A 14,946-nucleotide genomic window follows, 5' to 3' on the forward strand; every position below is an offset into this window, starting at 1 on the left:
TGACGTTGGGATCGCAACTGTCGGCATTGAGACGCTCATAATCGTTGGTTACGATGTAGGTTTGGTTAGACATTGTTTTTATAGTCCGTTTATTTGAAGCGGTTGTAAACAGAGCGCATTTGGCCTAAAACAGAGCCGCACTTTAAGTAGAAGTCACGAGTTCAGGTCGGGCAAGTCGAGACTTGTAGCGACCGGAAATTTCCTGTTTGTGCAGTGCAAGAGCAGTACGGTTGGGAAAGCGAAGGAAAGACCCTTTTTGTGCCGTGCAAGAGCAGTAGAAGCGCCGGGGCCAAAGGTCAAGGTGAGTGAAGTGGGAAACCCCGGCGCTTTGGGCGGTGAAGAGTGAGGAAACAGAGTGGAAAAGGGGGGTGGAGTCGAACTGTCAAATTCTATACTACTAGTAATGTCACTCATATGTTAATCAACCCTTTGTTCATAATCATCGAGGATAAAAGATGAAAGTACTGATGCAATCTCCATCAGTTATCGAACAGTTAGGGCCACCTCTACTGCCTCAAAAAGTACGCCATATTGCAAATATTCCTAAGGATTAGCTAACGTTAGAACATGAGTTTGTGAGGGATGTCATGCATGTCGTACATATAATTGTGAGTATGCTGGTGTGAAGCAACAGCGCCATCATGCGGTGGCAGGGAAATTCCTCAAGTTTGCCGTCGCTTCCGCTGTTGGCCTGTTTGCTGCTGAATATAGGTAAATTTCACTCTTCCTGAGCTTGTAAATTTCATGTAAATCATCGAATGGGTTTTTAAGGGAGTGGAGAAATTGTTAGACAACGTGGGAAGGTATAAATACATTATTTCATGGGTAAATTGGGCAAGTGGTTTTACTCTCGGGCGGTAAAATAATGGCGGCCTTATAGCAGTGTGCTCAGACAAGTCTGGTTTGCATATACATGTGTATATAATATATCTGTATCGACGTCCATGGTGCCGAGACCGAAACTATGAGTAGGATCTATGGTGCAGTAATTATGTGGGGTTATGTAGTTTTGATCATTTAAGGAAGGATCATTGAAGGAAGTTACTGGTTTCGCATAAGTGTACATTACTTGCATGAACATGTATAGGCACATGTTGGGCAAATTGTGACATATAAATTAATAAGCCGGGCACATGCACATGTACTTGAGGATTTAGTGACATGTAAATCCCTTGCTTATTGAAGATGATTATTGCTTTAATTTTGTAATTGTTTGGAATGAATGGACTTCAATTATATTAGATTCTATCTCTTAGGTACACAGTAATTAGAGAGTAATCTTCCCAGGACTGGAGGGATATTGATTAATAGTCTTTATTCCAATGTACATGTAATTTTAGGATGGGATAATTATTTGTTATTTCCATCAGTAGGAAGTCCACAGTGTGAATTTAATTTTCTTTACAATTAATCAATTGAAAGGATGGCTAGATAAACTGTTTTTCGAGAAATTTCCAATTTTATCCTTTTAGGGTTAAACTGTGCCATTCAGATTGTATAATTCCTGCCATTCACCTAAAAGGAACAATTAACTTAGGCTGTATTTCTTTTTCTTTAATTCCTCATGTTTGCCGTCGCCTCCGCTGTTTGCCTGTATACTTCTGTAATTTAAATAGCAATAATACCAGCAGAGATCCGAGCCCAGGGTGTTCTGGTGTGCCTGTTCATGCACACCCCCCACCAGATAGCGCCCCTCCCACAAGTTGCAAAAATCTATTTTAAGAATCTCCCATAATATAAAGGTGGAAGACCTTTTTGGAATAATTCAGTGATGCTGCAATTTAGTTAAGGTTATTGATGATTACCTGATACTCAGCTCGCAAAGCTCGAGTAAGAAAGTAACCGATAAGCCAGACAACAGTAGCATATCCTGCTTTTGGTGCCATGCAAGGGGCAAATTAAAAGGCGAATGCGGCTTCAGGTTTATTTGACATGATGTTGGGGGAGAAAAAATATCAAAGCCTTACTCAGGGTCCAGAAATCCTAACTTTTATTTCATGGTGTTGGTTTCTTGAAGTTTTGATGCCAATATCTGATACATAATATTAAAATGAAAACTTCTAAACATTAAAATGAAAATAAAAGTGACAAAAATCCGTCGGGAGCCCCCGCTGGAAACGCCACTGCCAGACAGTCAGGCAGGCAATTAATTAATCAATTAATCAATCAAACAAGTACCCTGTGTAACTACCCCCCATTATGCCTCAAGGGGTTAGGTTTGTTGATCCACGTCAGAAAGGTCTGCCAACTTTACAAAAGGGGTTCAAGGTGTTAAGGATGAAATCAATCTTACCCAGATCGAAACGTCAAACTGACATTAAAGAAGAAACGAATGCGGAAAAAATATTATGTCAAACAAGCTAATTTATAGGAAATTAGTTCTTACACGAATAAAACACGTCGAATCCCCCACCCACCCCTCAAAATGGTTTTGTTAATTGCTTTGGTGCGTGACTACTAGACATGGGTATGGAAAGTTTCCAAAACTAGCTCCATCCAGATACTTGTAATGGGTCCCCCCCAATTAATGATTTTGTAGTTATTGAGGAATAGTTGCACCTTAGGCCGGCTTACTTACTGTTTGATTCTTACTAGTCATATTAGGCCTAACTAGCCGATTCATGGTTTCTCCAATAGACCGATTGCGTCCGCTAAATCACGTGACCTATAGTGGGTATCAACCCCATAGCAACGTGTGTTTTGAGTTTTGTGTAAAACAATACAGCGAAGTTACGGTACAGTCCCTAGCACATCAGTAGTCAGAGTGCGGTGCCTACCGTCGGTTTTATATTTGGTAAATGTTACTTACGGCACACTTTGCTTTGGGTGGAAGCCGTGTTTGTTGATATCTGATACCCACTATAGGTCAAGTGACTTAGCTGGCGCAATCGGTCTATTGTGGCAAAAGTTGTCAGGTGCACAGTTCTGTCGACAAGCCACTGCACAGCCTCTATCCAAAATGTTGTCTGCTGCAAACTGCAAATTAGTAATCATTCGAGCTCGACAGAGAAAGGGATTTGCATAATTTGTTTGGAATATTGTAGCTTTGGTTTGGTTGGGCTTTAATCAAATTGATTCTAATTACACATAAAAATCACTGTGTAAAACACACTCCACATTTCTCAAAAAAAAAAAAAAGAAACACACTGTCCCCTTTTAACGGTATTATAACATAACGTAGGTGAGTCAGGTTTTGTGTACTCGCCAAGGCTGATATCCGACTCACGCAGAAGCCCCCCCCCCCATCGAATGAAAAGAGCTGTGTTGGTCGGGAAAATTCACTTTGTTGTTGGCGATGCGACCGTGACACGTGCGTTTCCTTGTCGTTCGTGAACTAGCGAAGTTCATTCCCTACCAAAGGAACCTCTGCTGCTAAGAAAACAACGCCTTCACCTGGTCCAGCTCGAGGCCCATAGAAAAGCTGATGAGTGATGTCAGCTTTGAGCAGTTGTGTCTTATATTTGATGTCTTATAACTGCAACCCCATTGTGAATAAAATCTAAAGCCGTGCAGTGGTTTTTCCGTTACTTCCAAATATGTCGTTTTAGGTGTTTTGTTTCATTCCCACTTAAAATAAAATAAGGAAGTACACATAAAATCGCGTTTGGTTTCAAACAGGTTCTCGTACTTGGTCATCACATTATAAAGGGGGTCTAATACGCGTGTAATTACATATTTATGGACAAATTTTCAAAGCATTTCCCCAGATCAGTGAACATTAACCATGTTGGTTGTCAAAAATCGATTGTCGACAATATGTTACTGTTAGTGTCGCAGACCGTTTTTTCGAGTGGTAAAGTGATACTGAAGTTTTGTCATGTGTTGATGTGTTGCTTAGGGAAATATTTAGAACATGCTTTGCGTGTATAATTATTGGCTAGTTGGTTGCTTGGTTGCATACGTGACTGTTGTAGTTAAACTTAGACCGTGAACAGCTGTCACCGAATCCGACACCATTTACGTTTGTACTTCATTTTGCATTTTCTGACTTTTCATTAAAGAAGTTACAAATACGTGACTGGGATTTTGGATTGACGTATTCCTTGCCAATTACAACAAACGTGCATTCTTATTCGCTAAAAATCTGTTTTTTTTCCATGACCCTTTGGAAGTGAGTATTGATTTTCATTTGATTCAAAATCGAAAACTATACGTTCAATTCGATCAGAACATACAAGGCTACACGAATCATGACACGATAAAAATGTTATGTTATTCATTCATAGTGCGTTTTGTTATCAAACTGTAAAAACTAACTAGCTTTCTGTGAAACGCTGCACTAGAAGGAGGGTTCCTTTAGCGCTAGTTTTTATAGGTTTCCTTCAATAGCCGTAGTGTCCAATAACAATATGAATTTTTTTTCAATCATGAATATTCAAATATTTAACCATTCAACTAAACACTTCTAAGAGTGTAGTGTACCTTCTGTTAGCACAAACGAATTCTAATTCTTGACCAAGAGGCATACGTTGAATAACGCTTTGCGCGAAACTGCCTGTACGTGACATTTTACGAAATAGATCCAGTTCAATTAAATAAACGCAGGATTGCAGAGGTGCATTCAGTTTCGCGCAAAAAGGAATGTCCAAAATCAGGAAATTGAACGCTGGCTCAATGTACGAATGAAGGCACCCTCCTTGAAGTAGAAGTTTTACTTGTAGGGACGGGGGTTTGAATATCCGTTTATTTCGCAAGAAAACGAATGCTGCTATTTCTAATTCGTTTGCACATTTTCCGACATTGGCCCAAAACTACCATGTGTACGTCCAGAAAATATCTCCCTGGAGTGCACTTAACAGAGTAACTTTTACTGATCTATGTGCTTTGCCAGAATGAGCCTTGTGGAACCTGGACCGGTGCCAAAAGCAGTGGTCAGCATGTTTGAGTCAGTATCTCCAGCTGAGCGAAAATTTTGACCCCCCTTCTCTTTGATAGATGAATTTTTGAAATTTATGGAGAAATTTGCTGGGCCCATGATGAAGACAATGGTGAGTGCCGATAAAGTAGCTTAGCAACTTATGAAAGTACCTACAATTGCCAATAATCTGTTACTGTAAAGATGGCAGACCTTTTCATCGAGTGGTTAAGTTATGTACCAGTTGTTGATTAACCCGTTGATGTATTGCTGGGGAACTATTTGAAATATGTTTTGCGTGCTTATTGGCTAGTTGGTGCTTGGTTACATACTCGACTGACACATAGTTCGACTTAGACCGTGAACAATTGCCAACAACCCCGACACCATTTATGTTAGCACTCTATTTTGCCCTTCGGGCAGGTTTTTTGTTTAGCCAGATAATTCCGACAGACCTACAAAAGGCCAACTTTCAACCCTACCTCAGCGCTTAGGGATTTGCTCCAGTGGATTCTTTTTTAGGATCTGTTAATCTATAGAGGTAAAGATGGCACATCAGACTGTGCTCATTACTGGCTGTTCGACAGGGATAGGGCTGGCCACGGCAGTGATGATGGCCAAGGACGCACGATTCAAGGTGATGCCAAGATCTTTTCATTCAACAAGGTGTAGATTAAGGTATCGGAAAAAAGGGTGCACAGAGAGAGGGAAAAATCGAATAAGTCACCGAGAAGAAAAAGCAAGGGCTCTGTGTTGACTTCCCATAAGATAATGAAAGATACATGTACCGAGTGTGCTTGCACCGATTACGGGCACGGCTTTTGTGAATGCGATGTGCGCTGCAGTACCCGTGTTCTCGGGGAACGATTCGTAGCGATGGCGCACTTTATACTTGATCGTGCGGGAAGCACTTGGTCCACACACATATTATACAAAATTAATTGAAACTTCGCCTCGGGAACTAGTTTGTTAACTCCCAATACCGAGGGAGTTAACATCCACTGTCCAACCGAAATAAACCGTGTTGTTTTATTATACCTCACACGTGTTTTATTTAATGACCTCTGAAAATAAAAACACCATCATGAAATAAAAGAAAAGTCCAATCCTTTTGCGACACAGTAATTTGTAAGCGTTTCTTCCGCATTTTGGACAACTTTCTTTGTAAATGGAGGAGGCATTGTGGTCTAAAAAACGTTTTCCAGTTCGGCATCTCTCAGTTGATGAGCTGCATACCGTTGCTAGGCTGGCGCCACCACGAGTGCACAGTACGCCCCGGCGACAGTTCCTTGATTTTTTTTTTGCTATTGTAACAGAAAACCGTTATGCTGCTCTTGCACGACTGACCAAAAACTCTGATTGTCTTCGGGCTTTTTTACACTTCCTTTCAGTAGGCCCTATGCATTTCGTTACAAACATGTTAATGTCCACGCATACGTTCACCAGATGAACTGTCGTTGTGCCGTGAATTCTCATCCACCAAAAAACCCGGGTTCAGCCACCCGAACTCTGGTTTTCAGCTAGGTGATGTGTCGCATCAAGGGGCTTTGCATACTGGTCTCGCCGATTGAACGCGTCACCGTGCATAGCGGGACTTTGATCTGCCAGGTGCTGTTCGCAGTATCGCATCCTCTTTGGAAAACGAAAGTCGTAAACACGGAAGTCAATTTGAGGCAAGTGACCATTCTCTATATAGACATTTAGTAGGAAGAAAGGGTACGCTATTACGCACTAAGGCTATGTGAACCATGTAACCCCCCCCCGGTTTACCATTAATGTTCTTTGTCATAAGTCCTTGTGCCCCCTCATCAGTTGACTCTAAGTTAATACTGGTAGAGTATGGCAACGCGTCGGTGTATTTTTTTAGTGGCACCCAACTGGTTACAAGAGGCGGAAGTATCAATTAGTGCAAAGAAATTCGTTTTACATCTGCAAATTTAAATTAATTTTTGAAATTAAGCCCAAAGAAATTTATGTTTGGGCTAAAAGAAATCTTACCCTATGCACCGAATACATGTAAGAAAAAGTGTGTTGATTTTACTTAATTAGTGAGTGTCCTATGCAAATGTATTTCTTTCCATACCGAATGAATACACGTCGTTGTTTGATTGAATGCATATCTATAGGTTCCTGGTTCGTATTGTAAAAGAAATTTCACTGAAAGAAACTTAACTACGTCTACTTCAAAGAAGGGACACAATATCCATTTTTTAAGTAAGTTACAAACACAACTGCAAGGTTCTTATACAAATATTTTGCAATGTGGTAGCACAGGGGAAATAGTTCTGTTGAAAACTACAAAATGAGCGATACTAGCTTCCCTACTTCATAAATTGTTGTTTTGGGACACATGCCGCGTAAAACAGTTAATTAAGCTCGGCAGCTTTGGCACACATTCCCTTGACAACAAACATGTTAGATATGAAAGAATCCGCTCTCAGGTCCTAACGTTTCCCTTTTGACACAGGTTTATGCCACAATGAGGAATCTCAAGTCCAAAACTGACTTGGAGAAAGCAGCCGGAGACACCCTGAACAAGTCGCTCTTCATCCGAGAACTTGACGTGACTAAGGAGGCCACCATCAAATTGGTCGCGGATGAGATTTTAAAAGAAAATGGAAGAATCGATGTTCTTGGTAATACACAAAGTTGCTGAATTTGATGAAAGACTGCGTCACAGGATAAAATTACCATGCCCATGCTAAGAGGCTTAAACGCACCCTATTTAAATTCGATAGTTCTCGTATCTTTTCTCATTTGCGGGAGGGTCGCTCGGTCAAAAAAATACTTAAAAATCCGTGCTGCTTCCCTGTAGAGGACTGAATAAACAAGGCAATGCGCACAAATTGTTCCTTGTGTTTTATGTTGAGTACTATGGGTGCTTGTTTCTAGTTGAATGCAGAGAAATATTTGTGTTGGTACACAATATCTAGTTAGGGTCAGTGTCAAGACACTAGACAGAGTCAACTTTTTATCAGCTTAGACTTTGTCATTGCAGGCTTATGTAAGCACAGGAATCTGCTCTAGAAAGCACAGAACGGTGAAACCAAGCATCATGAGATCGTACAGACACTCTAAAACAAATTTGTTTTACGGCTATTCTTGAACCTGTCCCCCTTTCAGTGAACAATGCTGGCTACACGGAAACAGATGCCATCGACCAGCTGCCCTTGGAGGCTTGCCAGGCCATGATGGACACCAACTTCTGGGGCGCAGTGAGGACCATGCGAGCCGTGTTACCAGCGATGAAGAGGCAGACGTCTGGCCGGATCATCAACGTCAGCAGTGTGGCTGCTGTGTGGGGTTAGTTCTGTTTGCTATACACGATTATTACAGACGAGTCTGCTGTATTTCCCTGCGGATCATCCACGAGGCTGCATTCGAATCTGTTATCTAGAGCTAGGTCTAGCTAGGCCTTCGCTCCTTCAGAAATGAGCGGAGACACGCAGACAATAACAGATGAGGCCCTAGCCCTGGGAGGCCTGGTTGATAGCACGGACTGATAGGGTCTAAAGGAATCCCTTCAAGGGCGAGGGAGTATTAAAGCTTTCCACTTTAGTCTCTGGAAAAAAAAAGAACTTAATGCATTGCCCTGAACGTTTAGTCGATCAGTTCTCTTAAGAACCTTACTCAGTTCAGAAAGAGATTTGACGTCGTGCTATTGTTCATGACACATTGCTTTGTACATCAAACATGCTTTCAAAATATTAAACATTCCTTAAACAATTCACATCCGCATGGTGCCACTGCACCTCAAGTATTAAGGGGGAAATTTGGCCAACATCTCGGATCCAGTGCACTGACCAAAGCCGATATCGTTGAAGCATGAAGGGCGTTGATATTGACCTCAGGAGAGGGCGTTATTTTCTTAACACAATGGCGGCTCTCCTTTGGTCGGAAGTGACCTTCGCTGGTTTACCAACGACAAGAAGATGCATGCTCCCGACCCATGCAGATTTTTTCAACCGATGACGGAGTGGTTCTGCTCTAGACGGATAACATTCCAATGCTTCGTCCGAATCTCATTCTTAAAGGTCTGCAACATTTCTATTTTACAGGCGTGCCTTTCTCGGCCACCTATACTGCTACCAAATTTGCCTTGGAGGGCTTTACTGAATCAAGTGCCTCTGTGCTGAAACGTACATACAACATCAGGTGATTAGAAACGGCAAACCACTTTTTTTGGTAACCTCTTCTTCCCCTCCGTCTCCCTCTCCCCCGATTTTAACTCCTTCTCAACTTCGGAAACTCCACTGACTTCAATAAAGAGTTATGAGTAGGCCTATTATAATTCTCAAGAGCAATTTTGCTGTATTCAGTCAGCTTAATTAAAGATGGTGTGGACGCAAGAGACATTGCCCACAACTAAGAGGAAGCCCCACATTGAAATACCCAATGTACCTTCATTTATTTATTAACCTCTAGAGTGCCCTCCAGATGTGGTCATCGTATTTTTCAATACAATAAAGGCTAACATTTCTTTTCAGTACTGAGGATATGTAACGACGTCAGTGAAAGTGCGTCAAAACAATGTGTTCCTGAAGTGCACTTAACAAAGTAACTTTTACCGATCTATGTGCTTTGCCAGAATGAGCCTTGTGGAACCTGGGCCGGTAAAAACAGCATTGATCAGCAAAATTCGGACCCTATCTCCTGCTGAGAAATCCAAGAATTTCGATCCCCCTTTGAGAGATGAGTTTTTGAAGTTTGCGGGGGAAATAGCAGGGCCCATGATGAAAACAATGGTGAGCGCCGACGAAGTAGCCAATCTGATTCTGGAGGCCATAGTGAGTGAAAACCCCCACCTACGTTACCAGATCCACGAGGTATACAAGAAAGCAGCTGCCAAGAAATTTATTGACCCTCATACAGACGCACAACTTGATATGAAAAACTTCGTGGATATGGTTTATAAGTAGGCCCTGTTCCTGTATGTTCGTGTCCCGTTATTCCAAAGGGAATTTAGTTTATTTAGAACTGCGCTTGCTCAGTACTTGCAGATGACAGCAGCGGGTTTTGGGCTAGCAGATGACGCTTTTCGCCCTTGTTGATAAAAATGGGACGACCATAAAAGCAGTGATTTTCACTGACTAAATGGTTTATTTCAAATAAAAAGTATTGATGTACGTGTAAAGAGTAGGGTGAGTTTCTTACTTGCATGACATTTCAGAAAATCAGCAGACAAGTGCAAATGATTAATGTGAGAGTTTACTGACTCACTCGCCACGACCAAAAAATTAAAACAGCGAATTTGACTGCCAAAAAATGCCTTCTGTGATATCTCTTCATATTGAGTTTTCCTAGCGACGGTAACGCACTAAGCCAAAACGTAGAAAAGGTCCTCAAGAATCTCTTCCTGACACTCCACTTTGGAGACGCCACCCTTTCTTTCCAAAATTTGAGTTCAAATACGGCGTTTTAAGAGCAGAGTGTCGTTTTCGAGTCAAATAAAATACTGATTCCTGCTCTTAGTATCGAAAACACAAACGATGCATTGCTGCACTCATTGTTTTCACTGTTGCCTTTGGTATCGATACCAGCGTTTACCAGTTGCACTGTAATTTGCATACATACAACTTACGGTGAACGTGTTTATGGATGGCCATTATTTCGTGAAGGAAACCTATACTTGCATAATAGTAAACTTTGTCAGGCTTGCAAGGACAAACATTCACAACTCAGGGCAAAGATCGACAAAATCAAAGATTTGTTGCCCTCATGATGAAATGGGAAGTGTTTGAAAGACATGCTGATGAGCTGGAAATTTCAGTGACTCTTCAGTTCACAAGTTTGATGAGATGTTTGAGTGGAAACTGGATTCCCCTCTTCTATGTCTGCACACGCCCGGAATTAAATATAAGTTCACATTAAACAGATACTCACGAATAATGTCGCCCTGCATCACACTCCTATGTTTCCTTTGATATGTTACAGCACTTTTATGCCTCACCTTAGCAGATCTGTAAAACATACTTTCCACAACTTTTCTATGATTAGAACTAATAAGCAACAATGAAGGCTCATAATACATAATGCATAAAACATTAAAAGTACTGCAAGATCTGTATGTTTTTATTTTGAACGCACAACAGCAACAGACCACCAAAGCAACATAGAAATGTCTAAGTGAATCAAAACTTCAGTAATGTATATCAACTTTCCATTCACCTTCAATTATGAGTCGTGTTATTCATAAGCGTAGCATTGAAAAGGGAAATGAGGATGGTACCAGATTTTCAGTTTAGAGACTTAGAATTTAGGGGGTTGCCGAATACATTTTTTTTCTTTTCACTAGAAAAGATTTCCACATTCCAAGGGTAGAATGGATGCAAAAAAATGACTTCTGATATGACAAATGCAATTATACAAGATTTGTCAAGTCCTACAGAAAAAGCATGATTACATGTTCCTAGTGAAACCTTTATAGCTCCAATGCTGATATCCTTGACCCAGACCCAATTAATTGCTCTCACAACTAGTATCAAAATACAAATGAGCTGCAAAAGGAACAGTCAGTAACAGCACAACTACATTCAAACTTGGTTCATTGTGGGAACAGTGATTGTAAAAAAACGTCAAGCAAATCCAGTTATATTTTATTAGTTATGTGATAGTGAAAACTTTATCGCATAGATTCCTCCCATTTGCAGGTAGTTCACAGATAGGTAGTTCAGGTACTGACAATCGGAGTTATTCGTTTACACTATATCTGTAGCTGCAGCTGACCCAAGCCATCCCTATAGGTCTTTGCAAACAACATGCATTCAACAAATAAGAGACTTTTGAGACACTGATGCCGTATTTCCGAATCCCTCGTATGTAATCATGGAAAAGTTGTTTACTTTCGTCACGTAAACCGCCTGAAAATGACAAGACCGCGCCAGGCACACTATTTTTCGACGCTGTTACCTAAGGTAATACTGTTCATAACCGGTGATAGAAATACGAAAGGGCTGCGTACCGTACAATCATTTCTCTTAATAATAAGATAAGCAATAACACAAATTAAAAATACTGACTGTATACATGTACGTTTTGACAGTTTGTTACATGTAGTTTATAGTGTAATGGAAGTGTGACGTCATTATGAAGTAGGAAGGATAGTGCATACGAATGGAATACGCGCGCGGGTGCTGGTTGGCGCGCTGGTTCTCACGCTAATATGGGTGCATTCCACCAAATGGTCGTATTTCTGCGCGAGCTCATTAACGTTTTGTGATCCCATGGTTTTTTTTTGTTGTTTACTTTTTACAATAAGACATGCCATAATCAGGAGAAATCATAGAAATAATTTCATATCCCAAATTTGGGACTGACTATTTCCAGTTTGGAGTATTTCTTTCACAAAAAGTCACAAATTGTGGGCCTATTTTGGATAGAGGCAGGCGGCTACATTCAGAGCAGAACGCATAGTTTTACTGCTATTTTGGGGGCGTCTTCGGGGAAAGGCGATTAAAAAAAACCCGTGGCTAACCGCAATAAAATTAAAACGAACTTCTGGCCATAATCTTGACTTTTTGAGAAAAAAAGGAAGCAACCTCTTCGCGAAAGTTAACAAGCGGCGCAGTTCCATCCGATGTTGCACCGTTTTTTTATGGGCAGGTATTTGGTGCGGTGCAACCATTGCTCTCCATAATGGAGATCAATGGGTGCAACCAGTAAAGACAAGATGGCGGCGCCGCGCCCACGGCAACAGACAAAAAGGGGGCGCCCTGTCCATTTTTAGTACCATTTTATTTACGACCGGAGAAAAATCAGCAGTTTTGTCTTTGGAAGTTGTCAAAACAGTAAATATTACAGCCACATATCAGAGAAATGTACACCGTGTCTCTTTGGATATGGAGGGACTTACTGACTATTCTGTCCTAAAACAACTGGGAAAGGGTCTGAAATGTAAGAATCCACGTCTTGTGATAAGGGTGAATTTCCACCTCCAAGTAATAACTCTAGGATTGAAATGTAATTTCGTTCGTTATTTCAAAGATGGATTAATTAATTAATTTCGTTCGGTTGAGCGGGGTAGCAAATTAAAACTAAATTAAGTTCTTATTGTGGAATGTATCACTCCGCGTCGAGGAGGTGTTTTGAGCTATGAGTCTAAGGTATAAGGTTATTTTCAAGCCTTTTTCCCGTGTTTTTTTTCCTGCCGGTTTTTCCCACTGGGTTTTTACAGCCTACAAATAATATGAATGAAGTTGTGGTGATGATGGAAATAGCCGTGGTATTTTCAGTATGACAATTATTTATCACATGCTTTTAATTTACTTGAATGTCATGAACCATCGTCTATAGTTTAGTATAGGTAAAATATTAAACAATAATGATTGCATGGCTTCCTTAGTAATCAATCGTAATGTTCCACTGTAATGTCTGGATTGAAGGGACAGTAAATGGTATCAGTCAGTAAGATATCTAACGATATAAGATCTTTTAGGTCACAAAGAGGAGTGTTCATAATCCTGAATCAATGAAATGAAAGAAGTAATGAATAAAAAGGGTTAGCGTTCCTGTAGGTCGCCCTCCCAAAGATGTAACCTAAGTGTCATGGACTAATTGTGAACAAAGATTTTTTTATGCCCCGCCGACTTCTTGTCAGCGCGATAACTTGAGAGTTCTTTATCCGTTTGACCTCAAATTTGGTGTGTGGATTATTCCCTATAATCTTAAGAACGCTATTGAATTTGGTAGTAAAATAATGAGGCCAATTGTCAATTCAACTAAAACAATAGAATACTCGTCAGCGCAATAACTTCAGGAACTTCCACTTTGTTTTCCATTATTTTCTCAAACCTGAATTTCCGAAATATTCCTAATCCCCATGCTTTACTCTTTAATATTGAAATGTGTACACAACTGTTTCATGTTCTCATGCATGTTTTACTACAATTTGCTCTATTGAATCGGGGTTAGGGGAGTTCATTCGGGGCGGGGCATTTGTGTTTGTATAATAAATACACCTGACTTGTTTAAAATCAAATCTCTGAAGCTGGTGTTTCATATGTCACGGCATTTGAATTAAAATGGTATTCAGAAATGGTTCATTTTGTAACAAACATTATTTGCCTCTTTGTGAAAACGCTAAAATTTGACTCAGTTTGCCTATTCGCTTTTGCCATAGCGCGTGCTAGGTGCAAAATTGTTACATGTGTATACATTTCTGGCGTCAATTCGCGAAAACAGCAAAACGAGTTTGCTCATAGTTTTGCCCTCACCACGGCGAGATAAATAACTCACCGCGGCGAGATATTATCTTGAACTTTTTTTAAAAGTAGCCCTTATATGCTTCCTTAGTTTCCTTCAATTGAAGCAATTGCCTTCAGTTTGAAGCAGATACTTACACTTGCCTAAAATATAGAATTCCATTGCTGCCATTTTACGCGGCGCATGTGGGGCGTTTTAGCCTGGATCTCCCAACACTTCTGCCGTCGACAGCGCATTGTCGCGTTGTGCCGTCATTGTAGCGTCGCGCTGTCGCATCGTCGCTTTGACGCATGCTAACAAAATTGACATTTTTTAAAAATATGTTCAATAGCTTTTCGGGATTTCTGTAACATGACATACCAAGAAAGAATGCATGCACACAGGATGCAGCACTAATCATAGCTATGAAAAGCTTAATTTGATTCTGTTCTAGACTAGAAATAAAGAACTACTTGAGCAAAACTTCTGTGCTCGGGAATTGTAGAATTTATGAAAGTATTTTGTTTAATAAACTTGTACTACTTTATATCCACTGACGGTCCTGCTGTCGTCATCTAGTCCTAGTGTTTTAAATGGATCCAACTTTGTTTAAAATAGGGTAGGGGTTACCGTCCAAGTGCTTTAAAAAGGTAATAGGTTCGCTCCAAGCTACAGCGTAAGGCCTTTGGCCAGTGGCTAATATAATGTTTCAAAGGATACTGCCCACGTGGCAACGCAAAAGGGGATTCATTAACGTATAATCTGAAGATATAGGCCTATTCATCTTATGGCATAAACTTGAACTCGGAAAGGAAAGCTCTTTAAAACTTGTCCGGACGGGAATAATCACAGGGGATGGTTGTGCTAAAAACCGCAGTCACAACAGCAACAGCGCCCTCCTGGCGGAGAAT

The 14,946-nt window shown here is 40.6% G+C and overlaps 1 protein-coding gene across 7 annotated transcripts; it reads left to right on the plus strand.

Annotated features, from left to right (window-relative positions):
• The first annotated feature begins 617 nt into the window (after window positions 1-617).
• On the plus strand, window positions 618-14,582 carry LOC110973968 (retinol dehydrogenase 8-like). Of its 7 annotated transcripts, none has more exons than XM_087135369.1 (7): window positions 618-711; window positions 4,832-4,988; window positions 5,279-5,492; window positions 7,323-7,491; window positions 7,979-8,158; window positions 8,914-9,010; window positions 9,444-14,582. In XM_087135369.1, exons 3-7 carry the CDS (start codon window positions 5,403-5,405, stop codon window positions 9,772-9,774), a joined length of 867 nt encoding a protein of 288 aa, XP_086991495.1. In that variant the 5' UTR covers window positions 618-711; window positions 4,832-4,988; window positions 5,279-5,402; the 3' UTR covers window positions 9,775-14,582. The 7 variants fall into 7 exon arrangements, with proteins under 7 accessions (XP_086991495.1, XP_086991497.1, XP_022080926.1 ...); XM_087135371.1 differs by having other exon boundaries at window positions 5,378-5,492; XM_022225235.2 differs by having other exon boundaries at window positions 652-711; window positions 4,936-4,988.
• Window positions 14,583-14,946: the final 364 nt, after the last annotated feature.

Source organism: Acanthaster planci, linkage group LG04 (genome assembly GCF_054643075.1).
Source record: "Acanthaster planci isolate LZ-2023a linkage group LG04, COTS_SCS, whole genome shotgun sequence".
Classification (NCBI taxonomy): Eukaryota; Metazoa; Echinodermata; class Asteroidea; order Valvatida; family Acanthasteridae; genus Acanthaster; species Acanthaster planci.

Coding starts and splice junctions, on each gene's coding strand:
- LOC110973968 (XM_087135369.1), top strand. CDS start 5,403: ATGGCACATCAGACTGTGCTCATTACTGGCTGTTCGACAGGGATAGGG. Junction 8,159..8,913: donor CAGTGTGGCTGCTGTGTGGG/GTTAGTTCTGTT, acceptor TCTATTTTACAG/GCGTGCCTTTCTCGGCCACC. Junction 9,011..9,443: donor AAACGTACATACAACATCAG/GTGATTAGAAAC, acceptor GTGCTTTGCCAG/AATGAGCCTTGTGGAACCTG.